Source organism: Prionailurus bengalensis, chromosome C1 (genome assembly GCF_016509475.1).
Source record: "Prionailurus bengalensis isolate Pbe53 chromosome C1, Fcat_Pben_1.1_paternal_pri, whole genome shotgun sequence".
NCBI classification, from domain to species: domain Eukaryota; kingdom Metazoa; phylum Chordata; class Mammalia; order Carnivora; family Felidae; genus Prionailurus; species Prionailurus bengalensis.
Window position 1 is genome coordinate 187,372,013 of NC_057345.1, and position 21,605 is coordinate 187,393,617.

The 21,605-nt window shown below is 36.2% G+C and overlaps 1 protein-coding gene and 1 long non-coding RNA gene across 2 annotated transcripts; one reads left to right on the forward strand and one right to left on the reverse strand.

Moving 5' to 3' along the window:
* Positions 1 to 1,850: 1,850 nt before the first annotated feature.
* Positions 1,851 to 21,124, reverse strand: KCTD18 (potassium channel tetramerization domain containing 18). The gene is made up of 6 exons (XM_043577433.1): positions 20,956 to 21,124; positions 19,205 to 19,416; positions 16,534 to 16,727; positions 15,372 to 15,466; positions 10,322 to 10,424; positions 1,851 to 3,530 (listed from the first exon to the last, which is right to left on the reverse strand). The coding sequence occupies exons 1-6, from the start codon at positions 21,122 to 21,124 to the stop codon at positions 3,050 to 3,052; spliced, it is 1,254 nt and encodes a 417-aa protein (XP_043433368.1). The 3' UTR covers positions 1,851 to 3,049.
* LOC122481628 lies at positions 10,421 to 21,265 on the forward strand. Its single transcript, XR_006296902.1, has 2 exons — positions 10,421 to 11,030; positions 20,975 to 21,265. It is a non-coding gene; the product is annotated as an uncharacterized LOC122481628 (long non-coding RNA).
* The last annotated feature ends 340 nt before the right edge of the window (positions 21,266 to 21,605 follow it).

The window sequence follows — 21,605 nt, forward strand, 5'->3', positions numbered from 1 at the left end:
CAGAAGTCAGGCAGTGTTGGCACCAACCTCTCTGAGATCTCGTGATCCATTGCTCTGGATTACTTTAAACAACTTGACAAGTTATCTAACTGTTATGGTCATTACTAATGGTAATTTTGGTCATTAGCAGTAATCACCCTACTAAGGAACCTCCACTACCACCTCTTTTGTTCTGACTGTATCAACTCTGCAAGGTTGGAAATCAGTTTCCACACCCCCTGAAGATTGCCACCAGGCACATTTAAAAAAAAAATAATTGGGGCGTGGGGGAGGAAGCTGAGAATTGCCTTAACTGTTTAGAAATTTACTGAAGGACTACCACATACCAGGCATTACACATATAGAGGCAATGGAGTCCCCTCTCTAGTAGGAAACAGATATGTTATCCAATAGTTTAATACCTAACTGCTCAACAACTTTAAATATTAAACAAATTCACAATTGTAGTCTACTTCCTCCCTCTAGCTTTTCCTTTGTTCAGTGATGTTGTGTCATTCAGGGGCCAATATGGGGGGATGTTATGGGGGGTGTCATTATTGTACAGCTCTTATTTTGTTCAACCTCATTTTCTTGATCTTTAAAGAATTGGGAAAGACTACCTTCATTATATTGTTGTGCTGAAACTAAAAGGCAAAATGAACACAATAAAACAAAGTATATGAAAATACTTTATAAAATATTACAATGTATTGCCTTATAAGGCAACATTGAAGCAAAAAATTATTATTTAAAAATATAAAATATAAAATGCCAGACTTAGGGCTTTCCATGATATAACTAACCAGTTTTAATCAGGACAAACCAGTTTTCAACACAGATTGCCTAGAAGGGCATAATCATATATCTTTTTGATACGAGCAGTACTAAAGGTCCTACTCACCATAAGAATTTCTTGTCTCCTCTGACCCAACAACTGCACAAACCTACATTTCCAAAGTAATGACACTGAACTATTATTTATAAAGCATACTTTCTCTTTTCTTATTTTTTATTTTCCTGGAAGACCAGAGGGTTATGATGAGTTACTCCTTTGTGTCTACAGAATCTGGAGAAATGTGATTTCATGCAAAAGTACCTAGTCCCCAGGGAACCACCCCAACTAAAGTAATTTTCAAATTACTTGAGCATTCTGAATTTGACTTTGACTCTTGCTACCCATGGTCCATCAGGAACCATTTGTCTCTTTCTACCTTGGCTGCACCATGGCTTAGTAGCTGTTCCAAAAACCCCCTTCTTACAAAGACTAGATGTGCTAAATAGACTTCCTTTAAACTGTTAGAGGCAAAGAAAAGAAGGCTATTCGCAGAAACACCCATGAGTACAGGCAAACCTCTTTTAATTGCACTTTGCTTTATTGTGCTTCATAGATACTGCATTTTTTTTTTTACAGATTGAAGGTTTGTGGCAACCCTCCATCAAGCAAATCTATTGGTACCTTGGTATAAAATATTCTTATATGAATCAGTAATTCAAGATATCCGAGATCAAGCAATACTAGTAATGTCCTAAATGGAAGTTCTCAAAATTCACTATGATCTTTGATTTTCAGAATGCTTAGAGTCTTTCTAATAGTATTTTTCAAGGTGACTAAGTATTTTTTATATTCTACAGGGAAATGTAGTTCATGAACCATCAGTTATATATTCATTTTTTTTCTGGCCAGATAAAACACCTATTTTAAAAGGCTGCTGGTATTTGAATAGATATACAAAATTTGTTTAATTATTTCATACATTATCTAGGGAATAAAGAAATTTGGAAACCAGAAATAGATAACCTACATAAACAAACAAGCTCTCATGCTACCAATGGGCTCTAGGACTTAAAAAAAAGTATAGTCACAGAAAATGTTACTTTTTATGGAAAAGTTCTACTTTATTTTGTAAAAAGTAATGTTTTGAGTATATTCACTCTTTCAAAGTAATGCAAGTACAATGATAAGCATTGAGTAAAAAGTACCCTGCTTTATGGACTTATTTTTAATACACTGTAGGCATACTGCTTACTGAAGGCAGAAATATGGGATCCAATTATAAAACGTAACATGTAAAAGTAAACACATACAACTGAATAGTTGTGAAAAAAATAGAGGATTAATTAAAAGATTGTTTAAAAATATTAAGTTCAAGTTAAATGGGAATTTTATGCATAAAAATCATATTATATGGTCAGAATGACTCTTCAGTGGTCATTCCTGAGAAACAAATAGTAACTTTAGTTAAAAGTTAATGTTTAACTTCTTTTTCAAAGTACTTTCAAAACTTCACTTATTCAAATTAAAACATTTTAACAATTCATTCTGAAGACATGTTATATGGTTCTCATTCCAAGATATCTTGTGATGTATAAATAAATCTGCTACCAGAAAAGACAAAGAAAAAAACCAATCTAGGAAAGAAAATACTTTGAGTCAAAGTGTGATCTTCAATTACTCTTTTTTTCCTCCTCATATCTTTTCACGACGGCTTTTGAGACTGAAAGTAACCTGTGGGGGGTGGCGGGGGTCACCTTGGTGCACATTTTCTCTCAAATCTCTCTTGGCTGGGACACAGCGCATGGAAGCATTAACGCCACCCTCTCTTATTCTGTTTCAGTAGACGGGAATACTAATCCCACTCTTGGCCCTGGGCAGCAATGAGTAGTAACATTACAAAAGAGCCTAAAGTCTGTAATTACTCAGCAACAAAGTAGACTTCTCTAGTGATGGTTCTGCTGTACTGTTTTATTGTACTGTGCTGTTTTGTTGCCTTAATACGGATTAACCATCAAAAAAAAAAAAAAACCCCAAAACCCAACAAAACCACCCTGAAATTCAAACTATCAGTAGACAAACCATGTCAAAGTAAGGAAAATGAAAAGTAAAGATAGGCTCAACCACTTAAAGCTTCCTTCCTCCATTCCTACTTGACTCACTTCATTTTTCCCATAACGATCCTAAAGACCAGCATAAGCTTTCACCTCTACTGCACCAAGAACAGCGCCACTTATTTGCACCACACGGGTCGGGCGCTCGGAGAGGCAAGCTGGAGGTCAGGAACCCACTTTTCTGTCAATCAGCCTGGCCCCGCCCGTTTTCAGTCCGCGCGTGCGCGTCAGGGTCTTCCGGGGGCGGTGCTGGGGATTCCGCGGGTCGCGGTGCTCCCCCGGCTGGCGGGGAAGGCCCGGCGGCGCACAGTGGAGTTCGCTTCAGTTTTATCACTCGCGGCGGGGTGGCTTTCTTGTCTGAGAGCAGGACCTTGGCCGGAGGTGGGTGTGCGGCTCCGTTTTCAGCAGCGCTCCTGGCCCCACGGGAAGCCTGGGGTTGGCCTGGCAGCACGGTGCCCACCGACGACGGGGCCTTTGGCGACGCAGAACGCTGCGCTGCCTTTCCGCCTGAAGAGTGGAGGGCGCTGGCCGGAGACACTCGGACCGACGCCGAGTTCTTGACTTTAATTTGGGTGCTGGTGGAAGGGCCCAGAAATCGGACTGGTTTAGGACCAGTCTTACAGTTCACTTCTTCTTCTTCTTCTTCATTGAAAGCTATCAGTCGCCTGTGGATACAGAAGCATGTCAATGTCAGCATTTACAGGTTTGGTAACTCCTGAAAACGTCCGCAAAGTTTATCTTCAGGGTGAGGAAAATCGTTTTCATCAAGAATTTGAGTCAAGAGGTTTAGAGGGATCAGGTACTTCATCTCGTCTCCCACCAAGGTCAATAAGTAAATTACCAAGTTTACAAAAGATTGTTTCTACTTGAATAAGAACTCTTAAAATCACCATAATGTTTTCTAAAATAAAATAAAATCACCATGTTAATACCAACGACAAATTAAGATTTGGAATGTTACATTAGAATTATATAGTATATCATTTGGTTCCTAAGAATCCTCACAGTGATCCAGATGATAACCAGGATGATCTCAAGTTAGGGGTTCCCCCCCCCCCCGAACAACAGTTGATTTACTGAGAAAATTTACTGTTTCATAAACTCTTTGAGAAATGCTGTTGCATATTTTACTCTCCTCTTGAAAGTTAATAAAGGTTCTGAGGTCTAAAGTAAAGACACCTATTTAATTTTGTTGCATCCGTATTTCCCAATATGCATCTGTAATGCAGCCTTTGGCACCCAGTAAAATTAGCATTCTGTGAAATGCATTTTGGGAACTGCTAGAATGGTCAAACCCATGGTATAGTTAGATGCTTTTTCAATTTAAGAAGTATTAGACAAAACTTAAAAGATTCCTGAATTGAGTTTGCTATTCATTATAAAAAGTCTAAATGGAAGACAATGTTTTTTTTTAATTAAAAAAATTTCAACTTATTTAAATTAAAAAAAAAAACCCAAAAAACTAGTTTACCCATTTCTCCCCCTCCCCCACGCCTGCCTCTGGCAATCACCAATCAGTTCTCTGTATCTACCAGCTTGAATTTTTTTTTTACCTCATTTATTTACTTCATTTTACTTTCATTTATGAAAAAACAAAGATCACATGATATTTGTCTTCCTTTGACTTATTTCACTTAACATAATGCCATGGAGGTCCATCCATGTTGTCACAAATGGCAAGATTTCATGCTTTATAGCTGAGTAATACTCCTTTATATATATATACCACATCTTCTTTATCCATTCATCCATCAATTGACACTTAGGTTTTTCCATATTATAAACAATACTGCAATGAAGTATTCAAGTTACTCTTTGCATTTTCTTTGGATAAATGTCCAGAAGTGAAATTGCTGGATCATAGGGTAGTTCTACCTTTAAGTTTTTGAAGAACCTCCAACTATTTTCCATAGTGGCTGCACCAGTTTACATTCCCACCATAAGAGCAGAAGGGTTCCCTTTTCTCCACATCCTTGCCAACATTTGTTATTTCCTGTCTTTTTTATAATAGCCATTCTAAGGTGATCTAAGGTGATCTAAGGTGATATCTCATTGTGGGTTTGATTCACATTTCCTTGATGATTATTGACGTTGAGCATCTTTTCATGTACCTGTTGGTCATCCATATGTCTTCTTCAGAATGATGTCTATTCAGATTTTCTGCCCTTTTTTAAAATTGTATTTTATTTTATTTTTTGCTTTTGAGTTGTATGAGTTCTTTATATATTTTGGACATTAGTTCCTTATCAGATAATATTATTTGCAAATATTTTCTCCCACTCAATAGATAGTCTTTTGATTTTGATGGTTTCCTTTGCTGTGCAGAAGTCTTAGTTTGATGTAGTCCCACTTATTTTTGCCTTTGTTGCTTTTGCTTTTTGTGTCAGATACAAAAAATCATTGCCAAGACCTATGTCAAGGAACTTACTGCCTCTGTTTTCGTCCATTTTGAGTTAATTTTTGTGTATGGTGCAAGATAGGGATCCACGCAAAAGTTTCATTCTTTTGCATGTGGATATCCAGTTTTCCCAACACCAAAAGAGACTGTCCCTTCCCCACTATATATTCTTGGCTGCTTTTGTGTACATTACTTGGCCATATATGTGTGGGTTTATTTCTGGGCTTTCTATTCTGTTCCATTGGTCTATGTGTCTGTTTTTATGCCAGAACCATACTGTTTTAATTATTACAGTTTTGTAATATACAGTAGCCCCCCCTCCCCCACAGTTTCACTTTCTGCAGTTTAAGTTACCCACAGATGACCATCGCCTGGAAGCAGATGATCCTTCTTCTATCATCAGAAGATCAGTAGTAGCCTAATGCTATGTCATAATGTCTGTATCATTCACGTCACTTCATCTCATCACAGGGATTTTATCATCTTACATCATCTCAAGAAGAAGGGTGAGTATAGTACAATATTTTGAAAGACCACATTCACATATATTTATTATGTATATTGTTACAATTGTTCTATTTTATTGAGTTACTGTTATTACTCTCTTACTGTGCCTAATTTAAAAAAATAAATTTTACCACAGGTATGTATGTGTTGGAAAAAACATAGTACATACAAAGTTCAGTACTATACAGTTTCAGGCATCCACTGGAAGTCTTGGAATGTATCCCCTGTGGGTAAGGGGGGACTATGCTAGTTTGAAATCATGGACCATGAGTTTTCCAGCTTTGTTCTTCTTTTTCAAGATTGCTTTGGTTATTCAGGATCTTTTCTGGTTCCATACAAATTTGAGGATTGTTTGTTCTATTTCTATAAAAAATGCCATTCGAATTTTGATAGGGATTGCATTGAATCTATAGAATTCTTTGGGTAGTATGGATATTTTTATAATGTTAATTCTTCCAGTCCATGAAGACAAAATATTTTTCCATTTATTTATGTTCTCTTCAATTTCTTTCATTAATGTCTTATAGTTTTCAATACATAGGTTTTTCACCTCCTTGGTTAAATTTATTCCTAGATATTTTATTCTTTTTGGTGCAGTTGTAAATGGGATTGTTTTCTGAATTTCTCTTTCTGATAGTTCATTAGTGTATATAAATGATTTTTGTATATTAATTTTGTATCCTGCAAATTTACTGAATTTCTTTATTAATTCTAGCAGTTTTGATGTAATTTTTTCTATATATATCATGCTACCTGCAAATAGTGACAGTTCTACTTCCTTTTTTTTTTTTAATGTTTATTTATTTATTTTTGAGAAAAAGAGCATGAGCAAGGGATGGGCAGAGAGAGAATCTCAAGTGGAGCCAATCAGAGCCTAATGCGGGACTCAAGCTCACAAAACATAAGATCATGACCTGAGCCAAAATCAAGAGTTGGATGCTTAACCAACTGTGCCACCCAGGCGCCTGTTACTTCCTTTCTAATTTGGATTCCCTTTATTTCTTTTTCTTGCCTAAATGCTCTAGCTAGGGCTTCCAATACTATGTTGAATATAAGTGATGAAAGTGGGTATCCTTGTCTTGTTCTTGACCTTAGAGGAAAAGCTATCAGCTTTTCACCATACAGTATGATGCTAGGTGTGGGCTTGTCATATATGGACTTTATTATGTTGAAGTGCAGTCCCTCTATACCCACTTTGCTGAGAGTTTTTATCATAAATTGTTGAATTTTGTCAAATGCTTTTTCTGCATCTATTGAGAGGATCATATGATTTTCAATACGATATCAAAACCATATGATAGGTTTCTGTTCATGATGGTGATGTAGGAAAATCTTGAATTTATCTCCTCCCACAAATACACTGAGTCTACAGCTACATATGGAACAATTTCCTCATTAAAAAAAAAAAAAAAAAAACCCTAAAGAATAGCTGAGTGACAACTACACATCATTAGTAGAAGGAAAGAAATAAAGATTGGAGCAGGCTGGCACCTGGGTGGCTCAGTCAATTAAGTGTGCAACTTCAGCTCATGTCATGATCTCACGGTTTGTGGGTTCGAGCCCCACATCGGGCTTTGTGCTAACAGCTCAGAGTCTGGAGCCTGCTTTGGATTCTGTGTCTCCCTCTCTCTCTGCCTCTCCCCCATTTGTGCTCTGTCTCTCTCTGTCTCTCAAAGATAAATAAATGTTAAAAAATAAATAAAATATTAGAACAGTTAGAACAGAAGTAAATGAAATAGAGACTATAAAGACAATAGAAAAGATCAATGAAACTAAGAGCCAGTTCTAAAAAGATAAACAAAATTGACAAACCTTTAAGAAAACTCACTAAGAAAACTCACTAAGAAAAAGGAGAGAGGACTCAAATAAAATCAGAAATGAAGAGGTGTTACAACTAATACCACGGAAATACAAAGGATCATAAGAGCTTACTGTGACTAATTACACACCAACAAACTAGACCAGACGGATAAATTCCTAAGGGATCAAGAGTTACGAACTTCTAGTTATAAAATAAGTCATGGGGATGAAGCACAGCATAGGGAATATAATCAATAACATTATAGTAACACTGTATGATGTTACTACACTTATAGTGAGCACTGCATAATATATAAAATCGTTAATTCATTCTGTTGTACACGTGAAACTAATATAACATTGTATGTCGACTATACTTCAATTAAAAAAAAAGGACAAATAAATTTTTTTTAATTCCTAGAAATATACAACCTACCAAGACTGACTCATGATGAAATCGACAATCTGAACAGACCAATTATTAGTAAGGAGATTGAATCAGTAATGAGAAAGCTCCTGGGGCAGCTGGCTGGCTCAGTCAGTGGAACATGCAACTCCTGATCTTGGGATTGTGAGTTCAAGCTCCATGTAGGGCCTAGAACTTACTTAAAACAAACAAACAAAAAAAAACAGGGACTCCTGGGTGACTCAGTCAGTTAAGCATCCAACTCTTGATTTCAGCTCAGGTCATGATCTCACAGTTCATGGGTTTGAGCCCCATGTTGGGCTCTGTGTTGACAAGCATGGAGCCTGCTTGGGAATCTCTCTTTCTTTCTCTCTCTCTCTCTCTCTCTGTCTGTCTCTCTCTCTCTCTCCCACTCACTCTTTTCCTCCCCCAGTCATGCTCTCTCTCTCAAAATAAATAAATAAACTTAAAAAACAATAAAACAAAGCAAAACACCTCCCAGTAAACAAAAGTCCAGGACCAGAAGGTTTCACTAGTAAATTCTACCAAACATTTGAAGAAGATTTGATACCAATCCTTCTCAAACTCTTCCACACAACAGAAGAGGAGGGAATGCGTCCAAATTATTTTTATGAGACCAGGATAACCCTGATACTAAAACCAGACAAGAATGCCACAAGAAAAGAAAATTATAGGCCAATATCGCTGGTGAACATAAATGCAATAATACTCAACAAAATATTAGTAAACCATATTCAACAATACATTAAAAGGATCATATACCATGATCAAGTGGGATTTATTCCAGGGATGCAAGGATGGTTCAATATCTGTAAAGAGCCAGAATGATATTAAGGTTTAAGGAAATTACCTTAAAACTGTCAAACAACCACTGTCGAAATCCTGCCTGCTCCTGCCACTGTTTGCATCAGTTTCACCTTGCAGGAACAGGAAGTATAATGGCAATCCTCCAATTTTTCTCCCTTTTATCAGTGTGGGTATATTTTCACAGGCAAATAAATATAACATAATGAATTTTGATCTTGGAAATAGGATCATAATGACATGGCGATTTGAAAACTGACATGTAATAAAGAATGCAAATATAATATATTCAACCCTAAAACTCTACTGAACATAACTAAATTTTCTCAGGTGAAGCAAATGATTCTTCAGGACCTCACAATTGTTTCTAAGTTATCATTATCATTATCCTATCCATGAATCAAAAATAATGCTTAATAAACCCCAGAGGAAAGAATAATTAACACAGAGGAGAATCTCCATAAAACCATCCCTGCTTGCTTTGTTTTCTGCCCACATCTTCTACTAGAGTCTTGACCAAGATTTCTCCAACTTAGCTCTATTGCCATTTTTGGTTGGATGTATCTTTGTTGTAGAGGCTGCTCAATGCATTGTAGGATGTTTAGCAGCATCCCTGGCCTCTACTTACTAGATGCTAGTAGCATCCCCCACCCCACAGTGTCTCTAAACATTGTCAAATATCCCCTGTGGGACAAAACTGCCCTCAGTTGAGAACCACTGCTCTGGACCCAAACAGTATTTGCTAACTGTAAGTTCAAAAAGCAAAATAAATATTGATAATAAAATGAGGGACTTTAAGAAGAAAAAAGATGTTTTAACCAGAGATAATTAACTATTAAAAACTGAAGAAAATTCTCTGCATTTCTATGAAAGATCCAAAAGGAAAAAAAAAAAAAAAAAAGCAGTCACAGATTCTATAGGGGCACTGAATCAAATTCACAACAGATGATCAAGAAATCAGAACATCTAAAAACCATGAATGATACCCAGATAATGAAAAATAAGTATGATTTTAAATGTATTTAAAGTACAGTCAAAACCACAGATGTGGACTGAATTTGATAATAATTTCAGAAAATACAAGAAAATACCATTAAATAAAAATACTATTGGTGGTAATAGGAAGGAGAAAGGAATTCAGAATAAGTCACAGGAAATTTCAAATATTAAGTCTAACAAATAATTTTTTTGGCTACTGCCAATAAAGCCTAGGATTTTACTTCTGTAGGGAAAAATACTTACCACAGCATTCTTGCTATGTCCACTAGTATTCTTAAAATCACATTCTCCCAAAAAGAACATACTGTAACTCAGTTTTAGAGAATTATTTCCAGTTTTTACATAGTTTTGGAAACTTTGAATTTATCAAGATTTATATTTTGATGGTAATGCAGAATATTCACCTAGGTGACTAATAAACTTAGTAAGATCAAGAACCATTATTCATTTCCCCAGTAAAGGCAGTAAAAATACAGGTCACAGATTTAAACAAAAAACAATATCAACAGAACACAAATAACCTCTTTCGAATTGGGGCCATGTGACGCAGGCTTCCAAGTAAAGGCCGCTCTTCCAGAGTCCAACATTCTATCAGCTCATGAGGCACCCGCCAGTAGCTAACACCTGGAAGATCAAAAGGCATAATTAAGAGAGCCACTGTCCACTGCAAAAGGTTCAGCAACACTTTTGTGTAAGACTAAGCAGAAAGAGTTTGAGATTCATGCCTCCCATTTGAAGAAAGCAGGTGTATGCAGGAAGTGTTCCCATGAAGAAACAAGGCAATAGTGGGATAACTCATAACCCAGGTCTAGGGAATTTCTGGCTACCAGCCCCAGATCTACTACTGATAATTAGTAGATCATTATATGGGTTCTGGGCAGATGAGTTAAAGGCACAGGCTCTGGAGCCAAGACTGCCTGGGTCTGAATCCCACTTCTATCACTCACTAATCATGCGACCTTGCGAAAGTTACTTAACTTTCCGTGTCTAAATTTTCTCATCTGTAAAATTACAATAACAGTATATACTTCATAGGTTTGTTGTGATGATTAAACGAGTAAATAAGTGCAAAATGCTTAGTATAGGGCCTATAACAGACTAAGCGCTTAACACATGTTTGGTGCCTTTATTTTATAAATTCTAGTGTTGACAGCAGTGCAAGGATTGGACAATGACGGTCTTAACACTTGCCATGTCAACATCATTGGATTGCAGCACTCATCAAATCAGGTAAATTTTTTGAACTACTATAAATTTCCTTTGACCACTATATGAATATGAACTATCACTGTTAGGGTAGTGTGTTAGGCCCAGATTGTGGTCAAACTCATTTTAACTTTTAAATCTGAGAAGTTTCTCAATGAAAGTTTGAAATGTATTTTTATGAACCTCAAAAATGTTATCCTGAGTTAAAAAGCCAGACACAATACGTCATATATTGTATGATTCCAGTTACATGAAATATCCAGAACAGGCTAATGCAATGAAACAGAAAGCAGACTGGTGGTTGCCAGGGGCTGAGGAGAGAAGGGAATGGGGAGTAACTGCTTAACAGGTACTGGGTTTCCTTGTGGGATGATGAAAATGTTTTGGAACTAGACAGAGATGGTGGTTATACAACATTGTTAATGTAGTAAATGCCACTGAAGTCTATACTTTAATTCTATATTATGTGAATTTCACCCCAATTTTTAAAGAATCATAAAAAATTATATGTAGATGCATTAAAAAAGGCTTAAAAATGTTGAATAAAAATTGGTTCACATTTTTTTAAAAATAACTTTGAAATTCCAAGAATGGATATGGTGTCGTAGGTATGTGGTTTTTTGTTTTTGTTTTGTTTCGAGAGAAAGAGAGTGAGAGCACGAGCAGGGGAAAGGGGCAGAGGGAGAGAGAGAGAATCTTAAGCAGGCTTCATGCTCAGGACAGAATCTGATTTGGGGCTTGATCCCATGATCCTGGGACCATGACCTGAGCTGAAAGCAAGTCAGATGCTCAGCTGACTGAGCCATCCAGGCACCCCTGGTGTCTTGTTTTTTAATCATTAAAGGTTTAGTAATAAATATTAACCAACTTAGCAAGCTGGGCATATAAATTAGTATATGTAACAGATATATCCAATACTCACAGAGCCTATGGACCTAATTTTAAGACAATAATTTTCTGGAACTGCTTGATCATGCTCCCAAACATACTGCTGCTACAAAAACATTCCCAAATCCCATCCATTAAGGTTTGTTTGTTTATTTTTAACTCAGGTTTATTGAGATAATTTACATAAAATAAAATTCACCCTTTTAAAGTACTCACTTCAATGAGTTTTGATAAATGTATACAGTCATAATTATAGCCACAATCAAGACATAGAACATTTCTATCACCCCCAAATTTCCCATGTACCCCTTTATTGATGCCTTCCCCTCCATTCCATAGTTTTACCATTTCAGGGGTGTCATACAAATGGGATCATAACAGTATATACCCTTCTGTGTCTGGTTTCTCTAGCATTGATATTTTGAAGATTCATCCATGTTGATATATGCATTAATGATCATTTCTTTTTATTGCTGTGTAGTATTCCAATATATAGATATGCCACAGTTTCTTTTTAAAACTTTTATTTTTGCCTTCCTATAAAATAATTCACTTTCATTGTATAAAACTTGGATAATATAGAAAAGTATATATTAAAAAAAAATCAAGATCACTTCTAATCCTAAAACTAGGAATCATGATTCATGACACTTCAGTGAATCTGATTCCAGTCTTTTTCTCATTCATAGATATGCACATTACTGAATACACTTTACATTTAATTTTTTTTCCTGCTTTTGATAATTTCTTATTGTATCATGGGCATTCATGTATGTAAAAAATTATTCAAAATAATTTTAATAGCTATTGCTCATCAGTTTCCCATAGATGTGCCAATATGTATTTAACCTTCTATCATAGACATTTATATTGTTTTTATTTTTTCTCTATTATAAATAATGCTTAATTGAACACTTTGTTCATAAACCTTTATCTGCATTTGGTCATATCTAGAAGTAGAATTATCAGGTCAAAGAATATGAACAGTTCTGATGCTATCAATATGTAATGATAAATTACTTCCCAACACAGTAGTATTAATTGTTACTCCTGCCAAAAATGCATGAGATCTTTACTAATCTGGTATGTAAAAAATAGTTCTCATTTAATACATATTTCACTGATAAATAATGAGTTTGAACCTCCTTCCACGTGCTGATTTCCTTTCCTGAAAATTTTGTGGTCATGAACCTTGCACATTTATTTATAATAGGCATTGAGTTGGTTTTCTAGTCAATTTAAATCCTCTCTATTTTAAGGATATTCTTTGTCCAGTTAATGTAATATTTTTATCCAAGTTTTTATTAGCCTTTTAATTTTTTTACACTTTTTTGTTTTAAAATTATATTAAATATTATGTAATCATTTTTATTCATCTTTGTCTTTTATGATTTATTCATCTTTGTCTTTTATGATTTATTTCCCTTTTAAGAAATCAGTTATTTGTTTAACTTTCATTATAGTTTATTATAGCTTCATTTTTCATCCATAAATTCACCTGGGATTATTTTGATAAGTGACATGAGGTTAAAATTCTGTTTTCTCCTAAGCATATTTCTCAATTTCATATTAAATCATCCATCTTTTTTCATTGATATTTAATACTCCTTATCACATAGAATTTTTATTCTTATAATTTCATTGGGGTTTACTCCTGATCGTTGCATTTATTCTTGTACCAGAAACATATGGTTCTTACTATCACAAATCTATATATAGTATTTTTACTATCACATAGATTCATTCCTCTGATGACTTCTGCTCTCCAAAATGTTCTTGGCTATTTCACTGCTTTATTCTTTCAAGGAATATTAGAATCATTTCCTCAAGATGGCCAAAGGGTTCCACTGATGTGTTGGTAGGGATTGTGTTAAACCTATAGTTTGATCTGAGAAAAACTGATATCTTTATAATGAATATTATAAAATCTATCTGAATAGATTTCCTGTTTGGGAACATGGTAGGTCTTACAATACTCTTCATGTCTTCTTTTTTTATAGATGGATGGATGAATTGATGAATGGATGAATATATTTTAGTAGTTTTCTTCATAAAAGACTCAAGTATTTCTTGATAGGTCATCCTAGTTATTTTGTTGTTTATTGCCATTGTAAATGGGATTTTCCCCTATGATTTCTAACTAATCTATCATAAGTAAGCTGATCTTTGTGTTTACTTACATTGTATCCAGCTGGTTTGGTATACTAAACTCATCACTTATAAGATACCTTTAGTTGATTCCTTTGGGTTTTCTAAAAAGACACACTCTCCACAAATAACTATCTCCTTCCTTCCAATATTTCTTTCTCTCACTTCTGTTTCTTGTCTAATGGCTTTCCGTAGGCCTTCCAGAACTGTGTTAAATACCCATGATACTTCATTACCTGCTTATTAAAAAGTTAAAATCAGTCTCACACTCTGTAAGTCAGTGATCCCAGCTCTTCACTTCAGCTTCCTGAGTCAGTGGAGAAAGAAGACCAGCCAGGGCTCTCCCGAAGCCTTCTGGGCAGTCTGCCAGTCCAGAGGCACAATAGGAGACACAGAGAACACCAGGGGGTTTGTTCCTCAACTTAAGCCTAAGTGTCTCAAAGTCAATTAAATCTAAGATAAAAAGCTTAAAGAGAATAGCACTTTTTTCTATCTGCCTGAGGGGTGTAATCGGGGCGGGGGAGGGGGGGGAAGAGGAAACGTGAGAGGTGCAAAGTTGAGGAAAGAAAGGTTGGTACTAGCACCCTACCTGAAGAGAAGCAGGTGATGAAGTTTTTTTTAAACCCCCCTCCTGTCCTTGTATGCAATCTTTTGTGACTTGCAATGTCTGTCTCTACCAGCTTTTAGGACTATTTGAGGACCAACATGTGTCTTATTTATTTGCGGACCCAATTTTAGAACTTAGAGTGTTTGCACCTAATAGACATTCAATACACATAGTTGTAAAATAAGGAAAAAAACTTAGGCATAGAACAGCTAACGTTCTGTGATCCATAAGCAAGTGGCATGGCCTAAGACTCAGTTTTCTCATCGATAAAATGGTAAACAACATCCAGAATTGTTTTAAGACTAAGAGTTACTGAATGTAAACTACTTATCACACTGAATATTAAACAGCATTATTATTATCAAATGATATAAGAAGCTTGGTAAAAATGGTCAAATTTCAAAGTAAGGACAATGCTAGGTACAAAGTGGATGCTAAATAAATTCCTGTTGAATTGAACTAAATAAGCATAACTAACAGATGCTGAAATTATAAACTATTTTTTAGGTTACTGGATTATAAACTATTAGTAATATCTAGCAACTCATGGGGTCTAAAGATTTTTAAGTAAATTGTCTCAATCAACATACTTTGAAGTGACAAATGTCTTGACCTTACAAAGAAATACTTTCTCAAAAAAGAAAAATGCAGCAATTGAACTCACTTTGTCTTATTATGGGAAAGTCTACCTTCTGCCATGAAATAAAAGAATTGTACTATACCTTTTCCTTCCCAGGCATCAAAGGCATCCATCATTTTCTTCAATTCAGCTACTGAATAATAGCTCCAAATGTACTGAACATTATTCCCCGCCTCTCTAGAAATATTGCAAAAGATGATGAAAACATACGAAGTATGAATGTATGTGTGTGTGTATGTATATACAGCTAATACTTGATATACTACCAAATACTTGTTAATTAAGGGAAAAAATATGTTGGCATTGAATAGTTGTTCTTCTGCAACTCTTAAGGACATATATAGATAATAATATACTATAGATTATATCTATGAGTATAATATACTATACTCATATACTAACCTATATTCAATCTCTTTTTAATGTGGTAAAGTACTTGTTAATTCCACAATATAGACTGTACAGACAAATCAACAAATCTTTAGAAATAGGTTTTCTAAGAAAAATTACCTAACTCCAGGAAAATTTTAAAAGATTCAACTTTGACTAAAACTTTCATAGCACTGTTCCAGGCACTCATATATCTTATATAACCATCCTGTAAAGAATTCAGAAAATGATGACATATTTAGTCACCTAAAAAAGCAAGTTCATGTGATCATTCATTAGTCACTAATATCTGACCCAATCCAACCACCCAGAGAATTAGAAAAACAAACAAACAAAAAAAACAACCGTAATGTGAATTGACCGCTGTGTTAAGTCAGTTTACAAAAAATTATTAAGAGAATAACCCTTAAGAATTTTACATTCAAGTCATCGGATTTAAGGCTGATAGGGACCAGGGAAGTCCTTCATTTCTCAGAACAGGACACCGAGGCACATGCCAGTCCTGTGCCACTCAGCAGGGCTGCTGACTTCTAGGCAGTGCTTCTGTTCCTGGACTATGGTCTAGGGGAGGACAGCCAGACATAGCCTGTTAGGGGACTTTGATGCCCACTCCCATGTGAGAGGCAATGTAGTAGACCACTGTGGATGTCCCATAGTTTACATATATGTGAAGTGGTCTTAATTACAGTCTCCTTGAAGCAGGCTTGTCTCAACAGCTATAAGAGTTCACTCTGTGTGTTGCCAAGTGTTGAATGAAGATCTTTTCTAGTCAACCACATATTCCATTCAGTAACACCTCTTACAAGAGACCAAAACTTTATTCTGTTCCCTTTCATATTTAAATATGGGCATACCTTTTAAAAATGCTTTTACTGTGAATTCTTCCTCCCAGCTGCTTATCAATAGCATCTGTTCCATCAGTTTTTGTGGAATATACACCAATAATTCTACTTTCACAGCTTGCACCAGATGTGTTAAGATAGTGGAGAACCCAAACTGTTGGCTTATTGCAAACTAAACCATATGAATCACAGAAGTCTGTTAAAGCCTGGAGTAAAAAAAATATACAAAATTTGAATTTAATTCTGGAGTAAAGTAGAAATGAATTTGGTTCTATTACTTTCATGTAAAGCTGCAATTTCAGTTGGTCATAAGGGAAATAAAAAGATGACAAATTTCAGCCTGGTCTTTACACCTTGAAAAACCAAACATGCTTTTGTTGAATTTGGCATGGGGGTGGGGTAAATCACAAAAAGCACCACCCAAAAACCCAACACCTTTTCATCTAGAGAATCCTCTTCCACATGGAAGCTGTATTTTCTTTCCTCCTCCTTTAGCCTCACTATCAACATTACTTTTAATTTTAAAATCTTCATATGATTAAGAGTCAGACCTTTTTCTTTTCCTTTTATTTTCCCCCCAGTTTCCCATTTGACTCAATATTCCTTTCATCTTCTACTAAGCCCCATAGTTAATTTTTTTTTACTCCAAATCCAATCATGAATTAACCAGATTAACTTGTTCTTTTCCACTGAAAGATATACAAATCAGTGCAAACTCTAAGAACTCCTTTGGCATTTATCTACCTATTCATTCATTCTCTTGAATATTAAGAAGTTACTAACGTGGTTGAGCACTAAGGTCCTATAGATATAATGATGAGCAAAAGACAGGGTCCCAGACCTTCTAGAGTTTTATAGCTAATGTAAAAGACAGACAGTTGGGGCACCTGGGTGGCTTAATCAGTTGGGCATCCGACTCTTGATTTTAGCTTGGGTCATGACTCATGGTTTGTGAGATTGAGCCCCATGTCAGGATTTGCGCTGGTAGTGCAGAGCCTGCTTGGGGTTCTCTCTTTCCCTCTCTCTCTCTGCCCCTCCTCAGAGTGTGCTCTCTCTCACTCTGTCTCTCTCTATCTCTATCTCTCTCAAAATAAATAAATAAACTTCTAGGAAATTTAAAGACAGTCAATAAGCCATCAGCACATAGGATAACTATAACCATGTGAGCCTAGGAGGTGCTAAGGGAAACAGAGCTGGAGCGCTTCACCCAGCCAAGTGCCCAAGGGCCTTCCCTGAGAGAAACAGCATTATTCCTGTGAGGGCCCTGAGGACAGGCACTTTTGTCTGTTTTGTGTTGTATCCCAAGTGCCTGGAATAGTGCCTGACACAAAGGAAATGCCTAATATTTACTGACTCAGTGAATGAAAATAGGACTCTAACATGTCTTACATTTTCATTTAATATTGCTGTCTAACTGTATGTCATATTTCTTTGTGTCCCACACAGTCCAAGAGCAGTGCTCTATATACCAAAAACATTTGAGATAAATATGTGTTGGCTGACACAGTCAATGTACACATGCTATGTCCTCTTTGCGTACAAATCAGAAATCAAAAGACTACAGTTGAGACTTCAGAAGATGAATGTCAACCCACTCCAGCTTTTCAGTCAGGATTTCTTAGCCCCATTCTGCAGATGTGGCAAACAGCACCCTAGAACTGTTTGACAACTCAATTTCTATATAACTTCAGTAGCAGAACCCATACAACCATGCAAATTCCTGAAGACGATCTGGAACCAAATCAATCAGCTTGCTCTCCTAAACTGATACCCAAATCAAACCCAATTCAGGTCAGTTTTCACTACTATTAATCATCTAGGGAAAAAAATTTTCTTAGATGCCCAAAGGTACTAAAAGCAAATATAATACTTATCAGTAAGACAAAAATAGGTAATGAAGTTTTTCAAGATCTTTCATGTAAAGATCTTTAAAATGTGATTTAAAGGAGAAATATCTTTTAAAAATATTTACTGATCTCAAAGTGAATTAATCAAACCAATGTTTTAATTTAGTAACAAACTGCTACACTTATTAAATCAGGTAGATTTTCTACAATCTTTTATTTTTGTGACCATTCTTTAAAAAGTCATTTCAGTAAATAAAATACCACTATACTCTTACATACTACAATATTGCTCTTTATTTACAAAGAACCTAAAGAGCAGAATATTTCTATTAAAAAAGCCATCATGGGGCACCTGGGTGGCGCAGTCGGTTGGGCATCCGACTTCAGCCAGGTCACGATCTCGCGGTCCGTGAGTTCGAGCCCACTTCAGGCTCTGGGCTGATGGCTCAGAGCCTGGAGCCTGTTTCTGATTCTGTGTCTCCCTCTCTCTCTGCCCCTCCCCCATTCATGCTCTGTCTCTCTCTGTCCCAAAAATAAATAAACGTTGAAAAAAAAAATTTTAAAAAGCCATCAAAAGGTATTAAATCTCCAATGAGAAATAAAAAAACTATAAACCTTTGAGTGGCAATGTAATACACTTTCCTAGAACATAGAATTTGGGCCTTCAAAAGATTAGTAATTAAGAAATGTGTCTTCAAAATTAGAAAAAGTAACTTTTCATGTTTGGTTTTCATGGCAACACGGGCTATGCAAAATAACACACATTGCTTTGTGTATAAAAACATATATATATGTATACGTATGTACTTTTTTAAAACTTAAGAAAATGCCAAGACCTTTTTAAGTTCTATATTTGACCTTAAAGAATATGTCTCCATTTCATTGGCCAAGTGGTCAGACAGGCTGTATGGATACGGGATGCCAAAATAATCAGCCTCTTCCTGCAGAGCAACACGGGTTTGCTCATCTGTGGGAATGTGAACTTCTCCATGAAGATAATCCAAGAGATATTTAAATAGATGTCCATCACGGTCAATAACACAAGCCCCTAGAAAACATCCAGTTCAAAAATCACTGCATAGATACATATGACCATAAAGTTTCAACATGTCAAACTAAAATCAGACTGCAGACCTCTACAATTAGAAATGTTTCTTTCTCACAAGAAAGTTAATAACTAGTGTTCAAATGGGTTTAGCCATATTTGGTGATCCTCTGTATTCTCACCTACCATATAGGAAAATGTATTCTGAGCTCCATGGGGGAATTTTAGATGCAATGACCATATTCCTGCTATGGCCACTCAAAAGCCATGGAGATCCGACTGCTGCTGAAATGTAACTTTACCCCTAAGCTCAGTCCTCCCTGGCCAGGAAAGATGTATGGAGTTCCTCCCTAATGAGGACATGCTCATTTATGTCATATTTGTATGTTAGTCAACTTGTAGTGTCAATGACATGTAAACCCGGGGTTCCTAGCTCCAGGCACACTGTATGTTTAGCCTTAATAGGTTAGTCCCTTTGTACTGTGAGAACCTAAACTTTAAAAAAGAAATGTTATGCTGGTACTACTTTATGACAGAAGGCTTTCTTAGACAATTTAGCAGAATTTTTAAAAACACTTCTGCGTGAGGCTACTCAATAATTCCTTTTCTCCCTTGGTTAGCTTAGAAAAGAAGGGATTAAGGAGGTGAAACTTGGGGGCAGAGGAAAAACTCAATCCCTGCTTGCTATCTTTTTGCCAACAACCTTCCTGCCCACATGGGCACCAGCCATCAGTGTTTTCCATTCTTTCAACTGCCATCCAGCCGGCAAAGCAATCTCTCAAGACCCAGGGTTACTAACAGTGACTCTTGCTCAAGATCCCCTGAAGCCCCTCTTCTGACACAGAAGCAAGAGTGGGTTCTCTGAGCTCCAGAACACCAAAGATGTGCAAAAAAGACTTATTTGCACTGTTGAGATTTCTTTACAAACGGGAGTAGGTTAAGCAAATACCAGAGCACTCCAAGCAAGAAGAGCAGCAGCCCCAGATCCCTACCCTTGTGTTTTACAGTTTCTTCTGGAAGACCAATTTTCCGTCCTCTACCACTAGGTGACTGCTGGTACACTGCACTGACGTTTTTACAGGAGTCCACATCAGCCCACACAAGGCTACGCAGCTAGACTGGGTGGCCAGTTTAACACTAATTCTACACTACAGTGACTGCCCTGTGAACTATGAGGGCAGCTGCTTTCTCCAGAGACTAAATGTTTTAACTGAAGAACACAGAGAGAAGCCGCAATATCGTTACCCATGGAGTTGCACGAACATAACAACTTTCAAAGTATAATCAATCCCCATATTTAGGTGATGGTAGGCCTTAACACACATTGATTTTTTTGTCAACTTTTAGTGACAGCATCACAGATTCTGGAAACTGGTATTTAACTTCTTCATGTGTTTAATAAATCTCCATACAACTCTAATGATCTCGATAATTACTACACTAGTCTAATACATTCCATTGTAATTAGGAAAACCAAAGGGAATTTAAACTAGACTATTAATGAATATTCATGATCATGCTTTATGGACTTTAGTTATTTACCTGATTCGTCTGTTTTTAGAGGAAAACGACCACTGAACATGGATGCCAGCATCGAGTCTTTAAAGCGGCACAAGGACTCACGTCTGGCTGTGTAAATACAGCCACCCACATTCAGTCGAAGAATATCTACCACCTTTTCTTCTGCCTTGTGACCTTCCATTGCTCCCATCAACACCTAAATTTTTGCTTTGAAACGCTTTCAGAAACTGCAAAATAATGGTGGTCCTGGTCCACCTCTGTAAAAACAAAGGACAATCACATTTCCAATAATACACCAAATAGATAATAAAATAAATACATCTTAATGTGATTTAAAATAAGGTGCTCAGCACTAACAATATTGGAGGACTTTATATAACATGAAAGAAGTTTGAGATATGCTGAGAAGCTGGAAAACTTTGGTTCAGAGTATTTTTAAATGATGAACTATTACCAACCAAATCATAGCTATTGAAATGACTGTTTAAAGAATTTAACAAGAAAATGCATTGTCTGTCCCATATAAAGCAAAGGTGAGGTTTGCTCATGTTCTTTGATATTCACATATCTTTTTAAACTATAATAAGTCTGAGGGAGCTATCTAGACTGCAGAGGGGGTCAGCATGTAGCATGGAATTAGGCTACTAGGCTCTACCACTAACTAGGGACCT